Below are 25482 nucleotides of genomic sequence, written 5' to 3'. Positions count from 1 at the left end.
ATCAGGAACATGCCTGGTGAGTTTGAGGATGCCTGTCTTCAGGACTCAGATGTCTGTTCTCTTCCTCAGCTTCATGGCTGGGTTTTTATAACCTGCTATTAAAAGCCAACTCCAAATTAATTTATGCAGATAGATGGGAAGGATGTGTCTCAGATAATGCTAAAATCACAAACAACTAGCCAAAATATGGTACATATAACTCATTTGCTTAAAAATATGCTCAATGTTTAGAAACATAGATATCATTCAAGGTTTCTAAAACAAATGCAGTAGCTTAGATATCTTAAATGTGAACAATTACCCCAACCAAAACGGAGTCACTGTGCCTGGTTTAGCTTTACGTACTAGGCTTCTACATGAATAGAAAGTTTAACTTTAGTAATCTGGGAAATACAAATTCAAACAATAAAAAGAATTAATTTTATTTTTAGATTGGCAAAAATTAAAAAATAAAATAAAAGTTGGACCATGTGAGCTTTGAATTGGATGGAGGTGGGAGACAGTTCAGCCACTTCTAGGGGCAGGATAAATTGGCCCAACACTTTGAAGAGCCACTTGGCAACATCTAGCAAGAGTGAAGATATACATATACCTTTCAGCCTTCTACTTCTACATTATATCATGAAGAAACTCTTGCTCACTTGAACAAGACCCCTCCATGCAATAATATTCACAGCAACCCTGTTTATGATAGAGAAAAATTGGAAATAACTTTGCTGTCCACACACAGAACAATCATGAATATATTTGATATGTTTAAGTGGAATGTTCCGTAGCAGTGAAAATGAACAAACCAGAATGCCAGACATAAACATAAGACCAAAAAAGAAAAAAAGCAATTTGTAGAAGGAAAGCGATGGAATACCATTTAGATCAAGCTTAAAAACAAGCAAAATAGTACTATATGTTGTTCACAGACATGTGGAAAAAAAGTAAACATACATAAGGATGATAAACATCAAATGCAAGATAGTGGTTATCTTTGGGGACTTATGTTTTTATTTCCTAAGGTGAGTGCAGGGTACACAGAAATTGTTATTATCTTTATATCGTTGTGTGCCCAAACTATTTGTGTACTTTTTTCTAATTAAAGAAAGCTTGCACTCCTCTGCTACACAGTGGCCACTCCTCTTCTTTGCAAGCTTTAGTGATTTGGGAATGCAGGGGCTAGGGACAACAGTCTTTCCTGGTGTTTGGTGACAGGTACTAAAAAGGAAAAGTAAAATCCTCTCCTGGTGGCAGTTTAAGTATAAGTGGTGGGGATTTAGAGACCTTTGAGGCCCTGACTCTGTTACCTCTAACATTATGTTAAAAATCTCAGGCTTCAGGTAATGAGCATTTGTGTTGTGCAGTCACAATGAATACTCAAGTTGAAGGTCACTGAAATATGTGACTTTCACTAACTCCTACTAATGACACACTCAGCACCTCTCAAATTCCACTCGAGACTGCGAGGATCAAGGGAAGTCCAGTCTAAAAACCTAGGACTTAACCCCTTGAATCAGACTTCAGTGGGGAATGGGTGATGGGAATTGTAGCAGTGCTCTAACTGATGACTATGTTTAAAAGAGGACTGAAGTGGACATTTGCTATCCAGGAGTTTTAAAGACCTGTTGCTTAAGACAAAGAGCTAACTGTAAACTGTCAGCCACCACACTGGTAGAGCCTAAATGGGAGTCAAAGTAACACAGTAGAAAGCAGAGCCAAAAGGTGATGGGTGGCACTACTTGAGGACCTGGATCCAGGTGCTCCAGACCCTAAACTTGGACAGTTCATCTATTAAGACAATCAATTTTTTTGCTTAAGTGAGTTTGAAATAAACTTACGACTTAGCAATCAAAAGAGACTCCTAGCATAGCTCTTTAAAATGTTCCCATTCACCTTTGACTCACTCTGCCTCTCTCATATTCTCACCTTGAGCAATTCTTTGAAATATTCATTGAATCCATTCCTCCTCTTTTGCTCAGTTCTAGGGCCCTGATCCAAATTCTCATCATTCTTCTAGTTTTGAAGCTGGAAGAGATAACAGATCCCATCTAGTGCAGGGGATCCCCTACCTGACTGCACATCGTAACTATTGGAGGTGTTTGGTAATATGCAAACCTCAACCGCACGCAGATTCCAATTCAGTGGGCCTTTGGTGAGGCCCTGGAGTTTGCATATTAACACCCTTGCACTACAACCACCCATAGTCCAGCTAAACCAGGAACTACTTATTTGAGCTGACATCTCACCTCCCTTCTCTCTCCCAAACACTTCTCCCATACCTTCAGGAACACCATTTCTATTCTCAGTCTTTTCTCAGGATATTCTTCTTGCCTCTTGCCTTAATGAAAACATGGCTGCCTTGTGAGGATGCCACCTTCCAGCAGACCCTCTTTCTCCCCACTCCAATTTCTGTCTCCATTATTGGGGACTTCAACTACTATTTAGAAGATGCTTCCAGCACTCTGACCCTTCACTTTAGTGACCTACATGTGCATCACATTTTCCTTCTTTCCCCTGAGATGCCCACTGTTGTGTTCACCTCCTGGGTCACTCCACAAACTGTGTCCTCTACTTGAAGTATTCCTCCCTGGCTCTGTGCATGGCTGCCTCTTCTCTTTCGGACAGCAGTGTGGTCCTCTTTGACTTCCTCATCAAAGGAACACCCTCTCTTTTATCTGCCAGGCTCTTCTCTTATTTCCTTCCAAAAATTTGCCTCCAATGATGATTTCATATTCTTTTATTGTAGTCTATATCAAGTATACAACATTATATACCAGCAACATAATATAAACAAAATCTCCATCTTTAGAAAAAGATCAGAATAAAATACATACTGTACATTTTCGATTAAAAATGTAAATCTTGCACTAAACGTGTAAAGACCAATATATTTTTTCTTCTTTTCCAGAATTTTCTTAGACTACATCCCAAGAAATGGAATTACAGGTATAATAGCTATTATCCTATCAATACTGTAGTAATTTTGAGTTTCTCATATTTACCCAAGTTCTCAGAACACACGAGACTCTCAGAAGAAAAACGAACAAACAAACAAACAAAAATTAACCATCTGTTCCATGTTTCCATGTCTCTGGTTCTGTTTTGCTCATTAGTTTATTTTGTTCATTAGATTCCTCTTATAAGTGAGATCTCATGGAGAAGACTAACAGCTGCCAGAGGGGAGGAGAGATGGGGGAATGGAGGAAAGAAGGGGAAGGGACTAGTCAAAGAACATATGAATGACCCAAGGACATGGACAATGGTGTGGGGATGATTGGGGGAGCAGGGGGTGGACTGGGTGGAGGAGGCTAAAGGGGGAAAAATTGAGACAACTGTAATAGGATAAATAAAAATAATAATAAAAAAAGAAAAAAACAAATTATAGGGACATAAATGGTGACAGAAGGAGACTTGGGGTGGTAAAGACACAATACAATGTACTGGTGATGTATTATAGACTTGTACACCTGAAACCTATGTAATTTTATTAACCAATGTCACTCCTAATGAGTTCAAAATAAATAAATAATAATATAAAAAATAACAAACACTATCTCAGCCACCTCTGAGTTACTTGTATGACATAAACATGCAGCTGACATCTGAAACAAGGTGAAATAGGCTTGCATATGACATATTGCCTCCACATTCTATGTGTTCCAAAGGGGGTGATGCATAGGTTGTAGTTATCACTTACAGACTGCATCAAATAGCACTGAGACTCTTAGTAAGAAAATTATTCCATTTTCAGTACTTTTTTTAACAATGTAAAAGAAAAAAGAGTGTTAACATGGTACTAAAATGTTTTGCCTTGAACACTTTTCTAACATTGCCTAATCTTCTTTCAACTAAAAAGACAGCAGACTTAAAATTTAGACCCTTCAGTAAGCAAGAGTGCCAGGAAAGAAATAAACAACACTGTTTAGTTTTCTTAGTGTTTAATTTGACAACTATCTTCTATTTATGTTATTGCTGATAATTTATGGCAGTGATATAATGTAGCGAAATTAGAACCCTCAAACATTGCTAATGGGATTGTAAAATGATGCAACCACTTTGGAAACCAGTCAACAGTTCTTCAAAATGTTAAACACAGAAATACAACTCCAGCAATTCCACTCCTAGGTGTGTTCCCAAGAGAAATGAAAACATCTGCACACAAAAAAAAATCTTGTACACAAATGTTCATAGCACCATTATTCACAGAATCCAAAAAGTCCAACCTACATGTCCATCAACTAATAAATGAATAAATAAAATGTAGTATATCCATACAATGGTATATTATTTGGCAATAAAAAGGAATAAGGTACTGACATCCTATAACATTGTTGGGAACCGTCCCACCTGGTTTCAGGGACTGTAGCCTCGCCGACAGGCGAGAGGGCCCCAAGGCTGAATCTGAGCAAGGAGGCCTAGGGAAAATAGGCCACTGAGGAGACAAAACCTGTCCCCCTGGCAGGGGCTGTGCCCCACATCACCCTGCTTGGCCCCAGAGGATGGCTGGTTAGTCAATGACAGGTAAGACTCCTCAGTGGCAGGGGCAACCTATGGCAGGCACAGCCACATGAGCATCAGGGAAGAACTTGGGGGACAAGGAGAAAGGGAAAAAGATCCTCACCCCTCAGCTTTGTCATGGCCAGAGTCCTCCTTCTATCTGAAAGAAGTCTCCTTCTCTCTTGTTGGCTCTGCCCTACCCACCTGGCTCAGGTTTGAAACAATACTAGAGGCAGGTACAGCCCTAAACTGAATCAGGCAGTTCCCAGGGACAATTAAGCCTGGAAAAGGAATGCATTAAATCCTATGAAACTTACTTTTCTAAGAATGCCCTCCAGTTAATGAGTACTGATGTTTGCGGTTAAACATAGAATGTGATCAGTTTCCCAGGTTTCAGGGCTTACTGGGCACCACCCTGTCTACCAGACCCTGACCTGAGGCAAATCTCTTGTGTTCCTTCAATTGTTATCTATGATTTCTACTTGTTTTCTGTAAACATAGCCTTTTGACATTGATTGATGAGCTTTGCATCCATGCTGTATACCCCTGTGCATATGGTTCTCAATAGAAGCCACTTTAAGAGAAGGGCTCAGATCATTCTCCACTAGAGTGAAGTGCCTCCCCCTTCCTCTGGCAGACCAAGAGAAAAGTGTCTGGGATGACTTATTTTATTTCCCCGTCTGTGATGACCTGGAGCATACTCTACAGGACAGATTCCACCTCCTGAACAGGGACCTCCAGAATCTGCCTCACAACGTGGATGAACCTTTAAAACAGTGAACTGTGAACCTTGCAAAAATACAAAAGACCACAAATTTTATTAATTCTATGTATACGAAAAGTCCAGAATAAGAAAAGCCATAGAGACATAAAGCAGATTAGTGGTTACCAGGAGCTGAGGGAAGAGGCAAATGGGGTATGACTGCTTGATGAGTACAGGTTTTCTTTTTTGGGGTAATAAAAATGTTCTGAAATTAGTTATATGATGGTTGCACAATTCTGTGAATATACTAAAAGCTTCTGCACCACACACCTTTACAGTGTATTTGAATTATATAAGAATACAGTTGGTATTAGATAAATAATAAATAATAAATGCACTTTAGTTTATGACAAGGATAGTTTTTAAAAAAAAAAAATGTTTTAAGTTACCAATAGTAGTGTGGCCATATTATAAGATGACTGGTGCTGATATGGAAATGGCTGGAGTTTGGTAACGTTGTATGTTTTCCTGGCTCAAGTTCACACCCCACACAAATGAAAATTGTTATTAGCAGAGACGGCTAAAAGGGAAAAGCAGTCTCTCCACCTCCATGTTGCTGGAGACAGGACATCTCCTTAATTGCTTAAAAGTCTCAAGTGCTTGACTTAGATGTTAGTTTCTGGAGTGTATAAATAATGAGATACAACTTATATGTAGTGCTATTTACCTTGTGGCCTATTACTTCAAAACACTCTGAATTATTAAAGCGAGTAATTGGTTCTGCTCAGACCCTCTTTTCTGCCATCTCATGCTACCATTCTTACTAGTGTTTCTCCTTAACTGATAAGCTAAATGAACTCAGATAAACCTGATGCTGTGATGCAGGCAAGCAGTGTAAGCTTGACAGAACTCACAGTTCTTGAAAAGACAGCCTAAGAGGATGTAGTTGGTGATTAGTTGTAATAGGGAAAGAAACACAGAAATATTTGGGTAAAGATGGTAGAAGATTAATTCTAAGGAGCTGAATATGCTCACCTTGGGGGAAGAACCAATTAGAAGAATCTTTTAAAAGATGAAATATTAGCTATTTGAACATAGATAAGGTCTGCAAATGAGGACAGAGAATAGAAACATCTTGACATAGCCCCTAGAAGGAGACTCTGCTGGTAATTCTATCTGTGTGAAGTGTGGGCAGCAAGAGGCAATAATAAAGTTCCCTGCAAACCACAGGTTTGGAAACACATTAATCCCCTGATAAAATAATTTCCTCACTGAAGCTGTGAGTAGAGCCATCACTTAGAAACCCAGACATTATGCTAAGGGCTGTGCTAACAGTTAAATCACTCTGAATGACCCATGGTTTGGAGTTAAATCAAGTATCATTAATCTTCCAAGATAGACAGAAAAGCTAACATTTTCTTTGCAGTCATGTTATTAGAGTAATGGTATCAACATAGTGCCAAAAAACTGCTAAGGGAGGTGCTTAATACAATTATTTGATAAGTGCATTAAATTATGAATAGTATATATTTCATCTGGATCATGATATTTGAAACATGGCTTTGTTCCTAAACAAAGCCTGGGTCTAATACACAGAAGGTGTTCAATGCCTCAAATCATTTACTTTTGTCTATATGTCTACATGTGTGTCTGTCTGCTTTAGATATTGTACACAGACCCGTGCTTTATGAATAGTAAGTGGCAGAGCAACAATTCAAACCCAGGGTGCTATATTTAAAAGCCTATGCATTTAATCATTATGCTACATTTGAGGCCACACGAGGGAGTCTGAAAAGGAACCCCTTTTGGGCAGACGAACCCTTTTTCTGTACTCAGGATTTCTGGCTTAGTGATCCAAGCATGGATTGGATTTCAGCCCCCAATTCCCAGCCACCCTGGGTGCAACTCTCAAAGCATACCCTCACCAACTCTACTTTAGTAATGCACCCATTTGCCATTAACTGAGGTCATGCACAATAGTGTTGATAATCCTCCTCCTTTGAAAACTATGATGCTGCCTGGACTAATTCTCATTTCATTTTTTCCTATTATGATTGTTCTTGACACAGGAGATTCTATTTCTCTATCTTCCTCTTCTTCTCAAATTGAAATTATTAAGGTTTTAAAATATGAACTATCAGTGTTAGTTTGAAATAAATGGCTGATGACATATAAAAGAAAAGAATGAGTACTACATAGTCTGCAAATGCGCACTTCCCATTTCCTCTAAAAGAGCATAAAGAATGTACCAACTTAAGGGGAAGAAAAATGATCTCCCCAACTATTTTCCATGCTCTTATGCCTCGGCCAATGAAAGATTTTTAATTTATATAATAATGTATATACCTTGTTTTCATAAATTACACAAGGAATACATACACTTATCATAGAATAAAATTAAAATTCAGACACGCAAAAAGGGGATACTCATAATGCTAATTCTGTAACTACTGTTAACATTTTTGTATAGTGGTGCAATCTTCCAGAGTTATACCCAATATATGTGGGTGCATATATATAAATATGTGATACATATAACTTCTTAAAAGGGGATCATTTTTATAACGTATTTTCCCTTATATGAACAAGTACAAAAAAGAGATTGTTTTTTAAAACAAAGTAATGTTCTTCAAAGGAAGTCTAGAAAGCAATCGAATAGTTCAAATTTCAAGATATGTTACCAAGTACAGCACAGTGGTTAGCAATTTAGTTCCAGAAGCACATGGACAAGACTTCAAATTCTAGGTCAGCCACTGGTTGTCCCATCTTAGTAAAATGTTTTAACCACCTTTTTTCCCCATATGCGAAATAGGCTTATTGATTATAGCGGACATGCATGTGCTTTTGGTTTTGGAGTTTGTTACTAGCATCCATTTCTAGAAGTTTCAATTAATAGAACCTTAGTTTTCTTCTGGGAAACCATTTCTCTTCTGCTGTCAGTTCATGAGTTGTGGAGAGGCTCACTCATTTTCCCCCCGAAAAGCATGAGTGATTGGAAATGCATGTGACCCAAGTCAGGTCAACAGAGGCAGCCCGGGGAAGTTGAATAAAGTTTTTCTCTTAGCTTAGCCATTACTAAGGAGGATGATGCAAGTCTAAATCTGTTGGAACTATTACATGGAGGAAACTCACCTGAGAGTGTGGTCTACTCAGAAAAAAACAGCTAAAATACTGAAGCAAGATGGTTGAAATTCTGGATATACCTATAATAGGAGTTTTATCTTCTTTGCACTTTACAGTTTTTTAAGCCAGTAAATCCCCCTTTATGATAAAGTGATATAAGCTGATGAGCTAATATTCTATCACTTGCATCTACCTCTTAGGTTGTTATAATGAATAAATGAAATAATGCAGTGAAGTGCTTCATACAGTACCTGGCATATTTTAAGTTGCCATTAAATATTAGTTGTTATCATAATTATTATCAAATACTAATTTGAAATGTATCAGAAGCCTTCATTTTTCTCTAAATATTTTATATCCATGGCAAAAAACAGGCCAGGCAGAGCATCAAAAGGCACATTAATTTAAGTATGTTATTGCAGATCATATGTGAAGTTTTTGTACACTTTTTAAACTCTTCTTTCTTCTGAAACATCAATTTCTATTGTATTTCCAACTTCTCTTGCATATCTTCTAAAACACCTACTTCTAATAACCCATTCTTCCTCTTTATTCCTCTTTGGAGGAATAAAGTCTAAAACCTGAACATTAAGGCTTGTTATTTTGGGGCCAGTGGTCAGGCAACTAGGGTCTATGTAATTTTCACAAAACTGGGAGAAGAAAAAAGCAGAGTATTTTCAAGCCCAATAAGAGATACAGGTCCCTGAACAGCAGTGTTTGTGGACAAAATTCTGCATTTTGATTCCCTGAGAACATTTCCTAAATCCCACAAACTCTTCACTATACCCTCCGCTTTAGAAAAGCTGAAAACAATAGCTTGCTGTCCTTGAGCAGTCATCAAAGCTACACTTAGACAGAACTCCATGTTTGAAACTTTCCAGAACAATAGTCCTACTCTCTATGATGCAGTGAAAAGGGTCCTGCCTCATCTATCCCTTCAGCTTTTACTGAGGACAGGGAAATTGTAGGTGGTGTAGCACTTGTTATATATGGAAGCTGGGTCTTGATTTCCTTAGGTCACAACACAGGAAGAACCTCCCTGAAACTGCATCTTTGCTTTAACTAACATTTGCTGAGAGTTTCATGCATGGCAAATGCTGTGCCAGCATTTTATCTGCATTATTTCATGTCATTGTTGAGCTTAGGACAAAGCCAAAATTTGCTGAGAATGACTGATTAATTCAAAGCCACACAACTAGTTAACTGGCTCTAGTTACAATTCAGTTCATCTCTAATAAAGCAACAGTGGACACAACAGTACTAAGAACCATGAATCATTTATTGAGTGACTACCAAGAACTAGTCCTGTGCTAAGTGCTTTATACACATTTTCATTATTTTACCTCTTTGGACTTCAGTTTCCTCTGCCATAAAAGGGAGTCATATTTGGGATTACGTGTTCTCTCTTGTCTCCTACTTATGTAAAACTTGGCTTCTAGGTTGTACCTTGATGAATCTCTACTAGAAAGTACAATCTTTTGCATCGCTAAAAGAGGTCAAGAGGAGGTAGAATGGGCGGGCATCAAAACATTGCCTTCAAATATACTCAAGTCACTTTTTGCTGGGACAAAATCATGGGGTCTCAAATAAGGCACCAAGTCAAGAAACTCCTCTTTCCAGAAGCAGTGTTCAGAATTTCACAATCTAAAATCAGTACTGAGAAAGATTTGGAGAGGAATGTTAAATGAACTGCATCTTCAACAAGTATTTTGTATTTAAAAACATTTTAAATAGTGGTAGAATATAAATTACATAAAATTATCTCATTTTATTTTTTCCTATTTTTATTTCTTTAATTACAATTGACAGTCAGTAATTTTTATATTAGATTCAGATGTAAAGCAGCATATTAGTTAAACATTTATATAATTTACAAAGAGATCTGCCCAATAAGTCTAGTACCTACCTGGTACCATACATAGTTACCACAATATTACTGGTTTTGTTTCTTATGCTGTACTTTATAACCCCACGACTATTTTGTAACTACCAAGTAGTACTTTTTGATCTTATCCTTTTTTTCACTCAGTCCCCTGTCAACTCTCCTCCAAGCTGGCAACCATCAGTTTGTTCTCTGTATCTATGAGTCTGTTTCTGTTTTGTTGTTTATTTAATTTACTCTTTAGATTTCACATATAAATGAAATCACATGGTATTTGTCTTTGTCCAATTTATTTTACTTAGCATAATACCCTCTACAGCCCTCCATGTTGTCATAAATGGTAAGATTTCATTTTTTAATGGCTAAAAATATTCCATTGTGTGTATATATGAATATATACACACATGTATACATGTATACACATGTATACAGACATGTATACATTTTTAATGTATACAATATTTTAATGGCTAAAAATATTCCATCGTGTGTATATATGAATATATACATATATACATGTACACATATATATGTATACATGTGTGTACATACACATGTATACATATATATGTGATATATATGTCACATCTTCCTCATCCAATCATTTATTTATTTTTTTTTAATTTTTTTTCATTTAAAATTTTATTCTTTAATTAGCAATCTTGGGAAAAAGTCACATCAGGACTCAGAGGCAAATGCAGAAACCCACAACAAGCTGTTTAACCTTGTCAAGCTGCAGCACAGTTTAAACCAGGACAGATCCCCTCCAGCTCTGGCACAGCCTACTGTGCACATCCTGGTCCCAGGTGCCGTTGGTTGCAAACTGGCCTCACTTCATCGAAGGGTCTAGCTCGAGGGCATTCATGGCTTCCTCAAGTTTGAGCATCCCTCGCTCCTGCCTCAGGCGGTGCCTCTCGGCCATGGACTGGAGCATCCACTTGGTTCGGAGCTTGTACATGTAATTGCCGTAAACCACGACCTCGGTGACGTTCGAGGATTCCAGAACCTTCAGCTCAAGCATGGCTTTGCTCACTTGCTCGATGTACGGGATTCGAGATCCGCCTGGGCCAAACATGGCTTCCAGCAGCTGCGTCTGGACCTGGAACACCTCGGGATCCTTCAAGTCTTCAGGAACTTTCACCCACGATGGGATATCTTTCCGTTTCGGCAGCTTCCCCATCCTGAGTGCCTCGAAACGAAAATCACACTCCGAGTTCAGGTCGCCCAATCATTTATTGATAGGCACTTGGGTTGCTTCCCTATCTTGACTATTGTAAATAATGCTGCAATGAACATAGGAGTACATATATTCTTTTGAATTAGTATTTTGGGTTTCTTCAGATAAATCCCCAGAAGTGGAATTGTCAAGTTATAGGCAGTTCCATTTTTTCATTTTGGAGGGAACCTCCACACTGTTTTCCATAGTGGCTGTACCAGTCTGCATTCTTGCCAACAGTGCATACAGGCTTCCTTTTCACCAATCCATATCATTTGTTTATTTATTGATAATAGCCATTCTGAAAGGTGTGAGGTGGTATCTTATTGTGATTTTAATTTGCATTTCTCTGACAATTACTGATGTTGAGTGTCTTTTCACATGTCTATTGGCCACATGTATGTCCTCTTTAGAGAAGTGTCTATTCAGGTGTTCTGCCCATTTTTTAATTGGATTCTATTGTTTTTTGGTGCTGCATAGCATGAGTTCTTATAAATTTGGATATTAAACCCTTATCAGATGTATCATTGGTGAATATCTTCTCCCATACAATAGCTTGTCTTTTCACTTGTTGATGGTCTCCTTTGCTGTGCAAAACCTTTTTAGTTTGACGTATTCCCATTGGTTGATTTTTTTAATTTTGTTTCCCTTATCCAAGGAGATAGATCAGAAAAAATATTGCCAAGAGAAATGTCATAGACTTTACTGCCTATGTTTTCTTCTATGAGTTTGAAGGATTCCATTCTTACTTTTAAGTCTTGAATCAATTTTGAGCTTATTCTTGTATATGACGTAAGAAGGTGGTCTAGATTCATCTTTGCAATTTTCCCAGCATCATTTATTGAATAGACCATATTTACCTCATTGTATGTTCTTGCCTCCTTTGTCAAATATTGACCACATAGGCCATAGGTTTATTTCTCGGGTCTCTATTCTGTCCCATTGACTTATATGTCTGTTTTCTATGCCAGTACCATGCTGTTTTGATTACCATAGACTTGTAGTATAGTCTCAGACCCGGTAGTGTGACTCCTCAAAATTTGCTCTTTTTTCCTCAGTATTGATGGGCTATTTGGAGTCTTTTGTGTTTCCATAGGAATTTTTGGGTTATTTGTTCTGGTTCTGTAAAAGTGCCATTGGCATTTTGATAGGTATTGGATTGAATCTATAGATTGCCTTGGTATAGACATAATGTTAATTCTTCCTATCCATGAACATGGTATATGCTTCCATTTATTGGTATCTTCAATGTCTTTCTTCAGGATCTTATCACTTTCTGAGTACCTATCTTTCACATCCTTGGCTAAATTCATTCCTAGGTATTTTATTTTTAATACAATTGTAAATGGGATTATTAGTTTCTTTTTCTGATATTTCATTATTGGTGTATAAAAATTCACCTGATTGTATCCTGATACTTTGCTGAATTCACTTATTAGTTCTGGTAGTTTTTTGATGGAATGTTTAGGGTTTTCCACATACACTATCATGTCATTTGCAAAATTGACAGTTTTACTTCTTCCTTTGCAATCTGGATGCCTTTTATTTTTTTCTTGTCTAGTTGCTGTTGCTAGGACTTCCAGTACTATGTTGAATAAGAGTGGTAAAAGCAGATATCCCTGTTTTGTTCCTGATCTTAGGGGAAATATTTTTAGTTTTTCACTGTTATTATGTATGATGTTGGCTGTGGGTTTGTCATATATGTCCTTTATTATGATGAGATATGTTCTGTCTATAACCATTTTTTGCTGAGAGTTTTTATCATAAATGGGTGCTGCACTTTGTTAAATGCTTTTTCTTCATCTATTGACAAGATAATATGATTTTTATCCTTCTTGTTTATGTGGTATATCTATCATGTTAATTGATTGGTGGATATTGTGCCAAGCTACATCCCAAGAATAAATCCCAATTGATCGTGGTTATCTTTTAAATGTATTGCTAAATTTGATTTGCTAATATTTTAAAGATTTTTGCATCTATGTTTATCAGGGATATTGGTCTATAATTTTTTCCTCTTTTTAGTTTTGTCTGGTTTTGGAATTAGGATAATGCTGCTCTCTTAAAATGAGCTTGGGAATCTTTTCTCTGGAATTTTTTTTGAATAGTTTGAAAAGGACAGGTGTTAGTTCTTTGAATGTTTCATAAAATTCACCTATGAAGCCTTCCAGCCCAGGGTTTTGTTTTTGCTGGGTGTATTTTGATTACTGCTTTGATTTTGTTAGTTGTAATCAGTCTGTTCAGAAATTCTGTGTCTTCTATATTCAGTTTTGAAAGACTGTATGTTTCTAGAAATTTATACATTTCTTCCAGATTGTCCAATTTGTTGGCATATAGTTGTTTGTAATATTTTCTCATAATTTTTGTATTTCTGTGGTGTCAGCTATTGCTTCTCCTCCTTTATTTATTTATTGTGTCCTGTCTCTTTTTTTATTGATGAACCTGGTTAAGGGTTTATCTTTTTAAGGAATAAGCTCCTGGTTTCATTGATCTTTTGTATTGTTTTTATTAGACTTTTTAAAAAATTTCTGCTCTGATCTTTATTATTTCCTTCCTTCTACTCACTTTGAGCTTTGTTTGTTGTTCTTTTTCCAGTTCTTTTAGATGTAAGATAAGGTTGTTTATTTAAGATTTCTCTTGCTTCTTGATGTTGGCCTGTATAGCTATGAGTTTCCCTCTTAGGACTGTTTTCACTGTGTCCTCTAGATTTTGGGTTATTAGGTGTTCATATTTATTTGTCTTAACATAACTTTTGATTTCCTCCTTGATCTCATTGCTAACCCATACATTGTTATTAACATGTTATTTAGCCTCCATGTATTTGTGTGTTTTCAGTTTCTTTCTTATAATTGATTTCCTATTTCATACCACTGTAGTTGGAGAAAGTGCTTAACATAACTTCAATCTTCTTAAATTTATTGAGACTTGTTCTGTGTCCTACCATGTGGTCTATCCTAGAAAATGTTCCATGTGAATGTGAAAAGAATGTATATTTTGCTGCTTTGGTTGAATGTTTTGAAAATATCAATTAAATCTATCTGGTCTAACGTGTCTTTTAAGGCCACTGTTTCTATGTTGATTTTTTGTCTGGAAGATCTGTCCATTTATGTCCATGGGGTGTTAAAACCTCCTACTATGACTATTACTGTAAATCTCTCCCTTTTTGTCCATCAATACTTGCTTTATGTATTTAGGTGGTTCTATTTGGGGTGCATAAGTGTTTACAAGGGTTATATCATTTTGTTGGATAGATTCTTTTTTTCATTATGTAATGTCCTTTATTATAGCCTTTGTTTTGAAGTCTATTTTGTCTGATATAAGTATTGCTATCCCAGCTTTTGCTCTTCCATTTTCATGACGTATCTTTTTTCACCCTTTACTTTCAGAGTCTGTAAGTCTATTGATCTGAATTGGGTCTCTTGTAGACAGTATATATATGGGTCTTGTTTTCTTATTCATCCCCTATGTCTTTTGATTGGATCATTTAATTCATTCATACTTAAAATTAATATTGAGAGATAACATATTTATTGCTATTTCATTATTCATATTTATATTCTTTTCCCCCTATTCTTCTTAAAGAAGTCCCTTTAACATCTCTTTTGATACCAATTTGTTGATAATGAACTCCTTTAGCTTTTTTCTTGTCTGGGAATCTCTTTAATTCTACTTCAATATTAAATGCTATCTCTGCTATGATTGCATAGCGCAGGATACTGAACTATGGCTCCAGACCCCTGGTTCTCCACATACAATTTTACTCGCCAAATTGCACAAGAGATTGCTGAGAAAATTCAACAATGAAACCAGTATGAAAGAAATGATGAAACTACAACCAAGCTTACCATGACAATTAGAGCTTGGTTGCAGAATCTGAAGGAAAAGGTTGCGCTTTTGAAGGACTTATTGCTCAGAGCTATATCAACACACCAGATAACCCAGCATGAAGGGGACTGAAGACAGAACCTATTAGATGATATTCTAACTTGAGAGACTATTTTTTGGCATCCTTTAAGAATGAGGGTGCAGAACCAGATCTCATCAGGTCCAGCCTGATGACAGGAGGGACTAAGCAAGACATCCCAAACCCTCTGCTCTTGGAGGAGCTGGAGGAGACCAGAGACTTGGGTTTTGATGAAATCTGGCAACAGCAGCAGAAAATCATCCAAGAAGAGGATGCATGCCTTGATGCCCTGTCTTCTATCATCAGTAGCCAAAAGCAAATGGGGTGAAATATTGGGAATGAGCTGTATGAACAAAATGAGATAATTGGTGACCTTGCCAACCTGTTGAAGAATACAGATGAGAAACTTCACACTGAAACCAGGCATGTGAATATGGTGGACAGAAAGTCAGCAGCTTGCAGGATGACAATGGTGATTTTATTGCTACTCATGGCTATCATGGTCATTGCACTCTGGCCTACCAAGTAGTAGCAATAAAGGGACCACCAACTGTGACACCTGCTGGTGATGAAGAAAAGCTCAGCACCCTTTTGATGCACTAAACTGTGACACCTGCTGGTGATGAAGAAAAGCTCAGCACCCTTTTGATGCACTAAAGCTGCTCTCAAAAATTCCCTCAAGCTCTGAAAAAATAAATAAATAAATGCTAACCCTGCTGGGTAGACTAGTCTTGGTTGTAGGTCCTTGCATTTCATCACTTTGAACACTTTTTTCCAATCCTTTCTGGCCTAAAAATTCCTGTTGAGAAATCAGCTGACAGTCTTATGGGAACTCTGTTGTAGATAAGATGCTTTTCCTTCTGCTGCTTTTAAGATTCTCTCTTGGTCCTTAACCTTTGCCATTGTAATTATGATGTGTCTTGGTGCGGACCTCTTTCAGTTCACCTTGCTTGGAGTTCTCTGTACCTCTTGAACTTGCACGTTCTTTTCCTTTGCAGGTTAGAGTTTTCAGCCATTATTTCTTCAACTAGGTTCTCAATCCCTTGATTTCTCTCTTCTCCTTCTGGTACCCCTATTATGCAAATGTTGTTTATGTCCTAGAGGTCCCTAAAATTATCCTCACTTTTTTAAATTTTTTTCTCTCTTGTTGTTTTTATTGGATATTTTTTGCTACCTTGTCTCCTAAATTGCTAATTTGATGATCTGCTTCATCTAATATGCTGTTGATTCCTTCTAGGGTATTCTTCATTTCCGTTATTCCACTCCTCATTTCTTAAGGTTCTTTTTTATGGTTTCTATGTCCTTTTTATGCTTACTTTTTATTGAAGTTATCACCGCATTCCTTGAGCATCCTTATAACCAGTGCTTTCAATTCTGCATCCATTAGGTTGTTTTCCTTCATTTAATTTAGTTCTTTTTCCGCAGTTTTCTCCTGATCTTTCATTTGGGACCTGTTTCTTTGTCTCATTTTAACTACCTCTCTGTGTTTGTTTTTATGTATTGAGCAGATCTGCTGTGTCTCCTAGTCTTAACAGGGTAGGCTTATGACAAGGTTTGCTGTGGGGCTCAGTGGCACAGTCTCCCACATCACCTGGGCTGGGTGATCTAGAAGTGTAACTCGTGTGGGTTGTGTGTGCCCTCCTGTTGTAACAAGGTCTGGATTGCTATAGACATGTCAGTGGGTGAAACTGACCATCAGGCTTACTAGGTGTGAGAATTGGCCCCAACCATGCATACTAGCTACTGTGTGGGGGCTGACCCCACAGAGCAGGATTTGCCCCAGTAGGCTCTTGGATCTGCCAAGACAACTCTTTTGGTGTACTGCTTTTGCAACAAATTGGATGGCTCTTTGTTGTGATGTGAAGCCATCCACCAGATGTATAGGTTTTGGGGCCTATTTGAAGGGTCTCCAGTACAGTCTAAGGTCGGTCATTGCCCATGACCAGCCCAGGGCTACCTGATATTGGCTACAATGTAATCTGCAGTTGGTAGCTTCATGCTCTGACCCTGGAGGCATGTCAGAGAGTCCACACTGCAAATCAAGGCTGGCTGCCACCAGTATTGGACCTGAGGCCACTCAGTAAAGGGCACAAGGCACCCTGATATCTGGTCAGTACCTGCTAGCAGCCTGTAAGGCTCAGCTACTGAAAGAGCCCCCAGTGGTTCGTGAGTTAGGTGAGGCAGGGTCTTAAGGAGTCCCCAGGGTGGGGCATGTGATGTTCACCAGGCAGATTCAGATTTGACCATTGTGGGGAGGGTTCAACACAGGAAAGATGGCACCTACTCAGCAGCTGTGTAGAAGGAGGACTCAATGTAATTACAGTGGTGGCTGTCCCTCCAGCCCTCACCTTGAAGTCACACATCTTGTCTCTCCTTGTTTGTCTCTGGTGCCTCTGAAGCCTGTCCCTCTGCTGGAATCTAGGGTGAGTACCTGTGAGAGAGAGTCTGTGCACAAGCCCTTTAGATGTTATGGGAACTCCTCTTTCCAGCTCTGGTATCCTGGGCTAGGATACCCAGTGAAAGACTGAGCTGCCTTGCTCCTCAGGGGGAACCTCTGCAGCTGAGATAAACCTGCATGTTCTCAATTGCCACACGTGGGTTTGGACCAGCTTATTTCATGTCTCTGTCTCTCCTACCAGTCTTGATGTGGTTTATTTATGTTTGTAATTATAGGACTTCTGTTCTTCTAGTCTTCAGATGGTTCTCCAGATTGATTGTTCTATAATTTATTTGTAATTTTGATGTGGTCAGCACAGCACTTACTTATTCTGCCATCTTAACTGGGAGTCTCTCTCATTTTCTTACAGTGAATTATAACATGAAGAGAAGTATTTCCAATGAAAACAAATCTGTTTTCAAATTTTCTTCCAAAGAATCTCACCTGTGAGTTTGTATGGGAATAAATGTCAATAAGGCTATTATTCATTGAACTTAATAAAGGCACTAAAAGCAGGTGCCACATATCCAAATTAGTCAGAACTCTTTGGTGGTGAGTGACAAAACTCAATTCATGGAATCTAGGAAAGAAATAAAACTGCACAGCCAGCAAAGGGCAGAAGCTGGCCTTGGGAACTACGTTAGGACCTATCCCCCACCCCAATCATTCAGCATTGTTTCTTATCTTTCCATATCACCCTGGGTTCATATACTTTTGATGCAGATCAACTTTCTCCATATGGCAGAAACATGGTTGCCAGTTCCTGACTTTCGTCCCTTATAGTCTCAGACACTAGAAACAGTTTACTCTTATATTGTCTCTGACCTTGGGTGGCCTTGGCCTCATCCCTAACTCAAGGGGTGAACCTTGCTTGGTTTAAGTCAATTAGCTGCTTCTATCTCACCCCTTCACTCCTTTCTAGTCCCTCCTCCATGCTACAGGCATTTAAAAAAAAACAGAGCAAATTATATGAGAGATAAGCAAGTAAAGGAAGCTAGAATGATCCATGTAAGTAATAGAGTTGTATACATTAGTATGAACCCATGATTAGCTTTACATAACTAGAGATGGTTACATGTAGAAATATTTATAAGTACATGTACATATACAGGTTAGTATAAACATATGTTTTGCTCTGTCACCTGTGAAAAACTAAAAAAAAAAAAAAAGATAGCCCAACAGCAACAAGCATGCTGAGTGTTTATGTGTGGACTGTGTATAGTGACTGCCTTACAAAGTGTACAATATGGAGTGGTGGGGTGGGGAAGAGTAACTTCACAGTGGAGAATTCTGACACTATCTCAGCTAGGTGACTCCAAGGCCAATTTTAGCAGTTATAAATCATGTTGACAGTATATACACTTGATATCATGTGATGAAAATGGCACTTTGCCCCTATGGTTTTCCTCCCAATAATTCATAACCCCAGTATTATCATGAATAAACACAGTCCAGTGGTGGAGTTCCCTAAACAATATCTGACAAATGCACTTCAAAACTCTCAAGGTTATGAGAAACAAGGAAACTTTGAGAAATGGCCACAGCCAAGAGGAGCCTAAGGAAACAATACAACTACAGTAAATATAATGTGGTATCCTGGTTGGGATCCCAGCACATAAGAACAACATTATGTAAAAACTAAAGAAATCTGAATAAACTAAACATTAGTAATAATGCACTATATTTGTTAATTAATTGCACCAAATGTATCATACCAGTGAAGGTTTCAGTAACAGAGGAAACTTGGTGCAGAGTATAGGGAAACTCTTTCATATTGCTGTCTCAATTTTTCTATAAATCTTAAACTGTTCTAAAAATTAAAATCTATTAAAAGGAAAAAATTCCTTCTCTTTTAATAGTGTTAATATTAAAGATCCTCACTATTCTCCTAAAAGATGTGAGATTGTTTAGAATATTGTTAATAATACATAATTTAATCATGTAAATGAAGTGTCAACATAGCGATGGCACAAGGTAGATGCTGCACTCATTCATTAGTTCATTCAACAAGTATTTATACTATGAGATCATCTCTGTTCTAGGTGCTAGCAGTATATGAAGTATATATGGAGGAGGGGGGAGAAGCGAATAAAATACAATGGTCATATAATAATGAGTGCTATAAAAATATATACTAAAAGGGTAAGGGGGTAGAGAATAGTAGGGAAGATTCTGTTTCTCTAAGGCAGCTGAGAAGACCCTTCTAAGGACATAACCAATCTGAAAGAAATGAGGAAGCTAGTGATACAAAGATGTGAGCAAGGAACATTCCAGCACAGAAAACAAAAATTGCTAAGGTAGGAATGAGCTCAGTGCATTTGAAGTCCAGTGTGGCTGAACTGGAATGAGTGAAATAGGGAGTGGTTAGAAACAAGGTCAGAGAACTAAATGGGGTTGAGATCAGGCAAGAGCTTTAAGGTCGCACCAAGAAACTGAATTTTATTCTCAATATGATAGGGTCTGTCACTGCAGCAGGGGCGTCCAAACTTTTTGGTTCTCTGGGCCACACTGGAAGAAGAGGTGTCTTGAGCCACACATTAAATACATTGTGACAGGTAAATACAAAAAAAAATCTCCTAATATTTTAAGTGAATTTACAATTTTGTGTCAGGCCGCATTCATAGCCATCCTGAGCCACATGCAGCCCACCAGCCACCTATTGGACACCCCTGGTAGGGGTTTAACTAGGAAAGTGACTTGATGTTGTCTACATCATTTAAGATTATTCCAGCAGCTGCACACGAAATGGACTGTAGAGGGCACTAGAGTGAAAACACGCAAACCAGACAGTAGGCTGCTGGATGTCCAGATGTGAAATGACCGTGTTTAGGAGACTGGTGGTACCATGGAAGTGGTAGAAATGGTGAGAGTGGGAATATATTTTGAGATAGAACCAATTAGGGCTTACTGTTTGAGTATTGGTAGGGGCTGAAATTTGCAGGGGGTAGTGAGAACTTACAGACTAATTGGCAAAAAATGAATCTGAATAGAATCAATACTCATAGGATATAATATCAAAGCTGGTATCCAAAATATAAAGAACTTTCATGTACTCTGGTCCTATCAGCAAATTATAGGATGGCCACAAACTTAGCATTTTGCTGTATAACATTATACTTCTTTAGTGAAACCTGTATTCAGGCTAGAATCTCCTGAGAAGACTTAGAGACCAAAGGGAACTCCTGAGATGGTGTCTCCTGATGAGCAAGTACATATGTTTCCTTTCACTGAAGCAGCTGGGGAGGCTACCAAGTGTAACATATTTCTGTCTTCCCTCCTTCCCTCCTCCCACAAAAATCCTGGGAGGGCAGCAACTCCACTGATACAATTAGTGCCTGGCCCAGAATATATGTGCAATAAACTTTTGCTGAATGACTGGAATACAACAGCACAGGAGCACTCAAGAGCATACAGGTAGCTTAAATCTCCCTTAGAAATCATATTTTAAGAAAAAACAGCACTATACAGGCCAGCACAGAAGAAAAAGAATAAAAGTGCAGAAAAAGGTTGAGGTTGAATAATTGATAAGACTTCTAGGCCGTAGCCAACAAATGACAAACAGCGATTTTGCAAGAGATGCACAAAGAGCTGAACAGTCTTTGTTGGGGTTTTGGAGGTAAACTTGATATCATCACAGAATCACCAAATGTCAGAGCTGGAAGAAATTTCAGAAAACTTTGGATCAATTCACTCATTTTACAGATGAGGAAATTAAGATGAAATGTCTTGGAACTAGAATCCAATTCTCAGGACTCCAGGTGCCACATTCTTTTTTTACATGGCAGGGCTTGGCAATTACAGTAAAATTTCTTTTCCCATGTGTAGGCTCAAAGAGGAGTTTTCAGAAGCAAACTGGATAGACTTTTAAAGTCTAAAGTTTATTCCTAAGTTAAATTCTCCTTTTAAAATTCAGTTCATGAAAAACAAATCATCTCTCTTGATAAACTTGTCCTTTAATCTTTCAGTGACAATGAGACAGCTCACTATGCTTCCCTTTTTGACATGGCTGCCAGGAAGCTTAGAACTAAATTGAACACTTAATCTTTATAACAATAGTGGCCTGTTTTTCACAAATAGTACTTATTTCCCCCTCCTCTTTGTGCCTTTCCATTTTGTATAACTATTTCAGTGACATTATTGTATATGTGCTTTTTACTGAAAGTCATCTCAAATTCTTTTTGGAAGTCAGCCAGATATAAATCATCAATAAATCTAAATAGAAAGATTTCATTTCTCTTGTGCAATAGAACAGTTTTCAGATCCCAACCTTGACATAAAAGCTCAGATCTTACCCCCTGGCTTTATATTTATAGAGAGGAGAGGCCATCACAGGACAGACTGCATACAAATGACTAATTACAAAATTGCAGGGTCTGCCTGCTAACTAGGCAAGTCCCTGGAAACTTCTCTGAAATTAAAACAAGATGTGGAAGGAAAGTGCTGTTTCCTGTGCTGACGTGGCAGAACTTCACTGACAGCATTACTCTAGGGGAGGCAAGGCAGTACTGTCCAGGGTTGGTTGGTCAGCAGGTGGTGTGTCACATCCAACTCCAAACTTCTGCTGATGACTCCCCCAAGCCTGAGAAATGAGATCCCTGTAGCCTTCATTTCTTCTGGATTTTATCCACATAAAGAGATTAAAGCACTTGCTTTCTGAATACATGAGGCTTTCTTTTCCCTCCCTAAAATAAAATTCCTCCTAAACCACAAAAATTTAACCCAGGCAGGATTAGAAATGCAATAAAGGAGTTCATACAGAAATATTTGCTCCTGCTCCTTTACTGCTTCAGAATCTTCTGTCTCCATCTCTGTCTAGGTAGTGAAAGAAACATTAATAAATCCCAGAAAATGTCAACTTCTCCAGAGGGCACTAGGCTTTTATGTTTATGCATTTAAGCTTGAGACTTCCTGTGGCTCGCTTATTTTTCACTCTTCCTTTCTTAAATTTTGTTCTTTATTTCTATGGTATTGCCCACAATTTTCATGATAATCTAAGAGATAGGTTCAAAAGAAAAATGGCTTCCAGGGTTGCTTATGGAAATAGTCCTTGCCTAAATTTAGATTCTGTTCATGATCTCTTCCTAGTCAGAGACAATTTATTCAGATAGAGACAAGAAAATACTGCCTCAACATTCCCAACACCTTGAAGAATGAAACAGTTGCAAAAATCTATGCTGTTTCTTTAGAAAAATCTCAGAAAAATAATAAAATGCAGGCAAGACTAGTGTATGACATCAGCATAGCATGTAAGAGCTCAACCTGGACCCAGGCTGCTACTGGGTCTTTATCCTTACCTACCACATGTTATCTATGAATCTTGGATGAAGTGCTGCATTTTGTGTGTTACCCTCATTTGTAAAATGGCAATAATAGTGCTTACTTCACAGAGCCTGCTCTCAAACTTTGATGTGCATTAGAAACAATGCAAGAACTTGGTAAAACACAGATTACTGGCTTTACCCCCATGGTTCTGATATAATGGGTCCAGAATGATGCCTGAGATTCTGCCTTCCTAAGAATGCCCCAGGTGACACTGATGATGGTGGTTAAAGGCCATACTTAAAAAAAAAAACAAAACAAAACAAAACAAAAAAAAACAGTGTATTTCTTTATTTTTAGAGAGAGGGGAAAGGAGGAAAACATCGATGCAAGAGAGAAACATCAATGGGTTCCCTCCTCTACACTCCCCACATGGGGACTGAACTGCAACCTGGGCATGCAATCTGGCTGGAAATCAAACTGGCAACCTTTCTCTTTGCCCAACGGTGCCCAAGGTCACACCTTGAGAACCACTATCATAGGGTTATGGTGGAGATGAAGTGGTTTATATACCAAAACTGTTAACAATGACTGTTTTTAGCATTGTGACTGGTTAGCTATATTAAATGGAGTCAGTTATTATCTTACAGGTAGTCCCGTCAATTTACAAATCATAGTAAACTTGCAGTTGAACCATAATCCATTATAAGAAAACTCAGTACACAGAAAGGAAAAATCCTATTAAGTTCCTAACAGAAATATCCTTTTTTAAAAGAGTATATACACTGATAAGGGGTTGTAAGTGGTTCTAAATGCTTAAGAATGATTCTATAGATAACTGGGAGTTCCACCCCAAGTTTGTCAGAACCCATCTGTACACTTATTGAAGCAGAAAAGAAGCTAATAAAGCTACTTCTTGAGGCTTTGTTTCTTTTAGTTACAGTTAAAGCACCAAAACACATTTCGTTATTATGGTTAAAAAGAATTCTTACACTCATTTCAAGTAATTAAGGAACCCAGCAAATGTTAACCTTGCAAAGGCAATTAGAAACATCTACAGCTTCAAAAGGGCAAAGTAAACACTGCAGCTACAAGACAAGGGGTCCTTTTAAAGCTCTTCCCAACAAAAGAAATAAAGGCAACCCCTAACCTGCCAGCAACCCTAAAGCCAAATACTCTCTGATGAAAAACTGTGGCGTGTTAAGCCTTGCTTAGATTCAAAGAAAGAGAATATCAAATATATTGTCAAAGGTTAAGATGTTTTCTCTGTACGACTCTCGACTCTCGAGTCTTAACTAGAACTGAGGCACAGGGAAACCCCCCACTGTGTCCTTTCAGGCCATGCACTCCTTTCAAGGAGAAAACTTTTAATAAACTTAGGTCGAGTGCCTCTTCCTTCTAAGCACACAGTGATTCGAGGTTCAACTACAGGCAGCCAGTCTTTGGTAAACACCTAACTTTTCCAACCAAATCAGTCCTACGTGTTTGGTGAAAAGTATCCAATGAAACATGAGAATTAAATAAAGCAGTCTTGCATCGTGATGGCTCTTGAAAAATTAAACAAAGGGCACATATTTACAAAAATGCAAAAATAAGCCTTGCTTCGACAGTTAAAGGAAAAAAACGTAATATATAAATCACTTCCTCTGACACTTCTTTGGAAAATGTACGTGATTATCAGCACTGGCCATCGGGTGAACTCCATTACGGTGGTTCTTCGTTTCTATCAGGTTAAGAAATAGAAATGGGCAGCCCGAGGGTGAGCTTGAGCTCTGTCCCTCCAGCCCAGAGCCTCCCTTTGATTTGGCATGGGTGGACGGGGTGAGACATGGGCTCCGAGACAGGACTGTAGGCTGCCACGACTCACCTCGCCAACTTTTCCAGGCTCGCTGAGCCCCGGTGGCCGGCTCGGGGGCGCGAACCCGGTGGCCGGCGCCTCTGAGCGCTTTGTCCAGGGCGGGTGAAGGTATCTCGGCTAAGGAGGCGCGCGGGACCCGGCGCGTGAGGGCGCTGCGGGGCGGACGCGGGACGCGCAGGAGGTGCTGGGGGTTCAGCGCCGCCGGTGCGCAGGGTCAGCCTCGCCAGCAGCAGAGCTGACAGAGCAAGCAGGAGCAGCGCAGCCGCTTTGCTGCGGAGCTTCATGGTGCAGCGCTGCAGCGGCAGCCCCTGGTCAGCGCGGCCCGTCTGAGCATCGCGGAGCTCTGAGCAGCGGCAGCGGGACCAGGGAAGCAGGGCGTAGCAGCTGCCGCCTCAGCCAGCCTGCCCAGGACTGGGGTCTGGGCGCTGGGGGCGGGCAACAGCAGAGGGGGAGGATGTGGGAGAGGAGTTGGCCTAACCAGGCTGAAGGAGGAGCAGCCCGAGCCTACCGTACTGTGTGGAGTAGCTGCTCGGCTGCCCACCCTCTGGCCTCCACAAGCTCCAGCTGCAGGTAGCGCAGCCTCAAAGCCTCTCATTTCCTCATTTACTCATTCAA

At 38.9% G+C, this 25482-nt stretch overlaps 2 protein-coding genes and 1 pseudogene across 2 annotated transcripts in view; 1 reads left to right on the top strand and 2 right to left on the bottom strand.

The window, feature by feature from the left end:
• The window catches only part of GXYLT2 (glucoside xylosyltransferase 2), a 204439-nt gene extending 179288 nt beyond the window's left edge, over window positions 1-25151 (bottom strand). Inside the window, exon 1 of the mRNA XM_054595024.1 lies at window positions 24877-25151. Coding sequence (XP_054450999.1) covers window positions 24877-25151 — 275 coding nt within the window. The remainder of the gene's footprint in view (window positions 1-24876) is intronic.
• On the bottom strand, window positions 11023-11373 carry LOC129087932 (developmental pluripotency-associated 5 protein-like). Its single transcript, XM_054595025.1, has one exon. It carries the CDS (start codon window positions 11371-11373, stop codon window positions 11023-11025), a length of 351 nt encoding a protein of 116 aa, XP_054451000.1.
• LOC129087931 (syntaxin-8-like) lies at window positions 15133-15842 on the top strand (annotated as a pseudogene).
• Window positions 25152-25482: the final 331 nt, after the last annotated feature.

Source organism: Pteronotus mesoamericanus, unplaced genomic scaffold (genome assembly GCF_021234165.1).
Source record: "Pteronotus mesoamericanus isolate MK-2021 breed Mesoamerican mustached bat unplaced genomic scaffold, CSHL_Meso_final scaffold_54, whole genome shotgun sequence".
Classification (NCBI taxonomy): domain Eukaryota; kingdom Metazoa; phylum Chordata; class Mammalia; order Chiroptera; family Mormoopidae; genus Pteronotus; species Pteronotus mesoamericanus.
The sequence above is the reverse complement of the archived record's forward strand: the minus strand, read 5'-3'. Positions and strand labels throughout refer to the sequence as shown.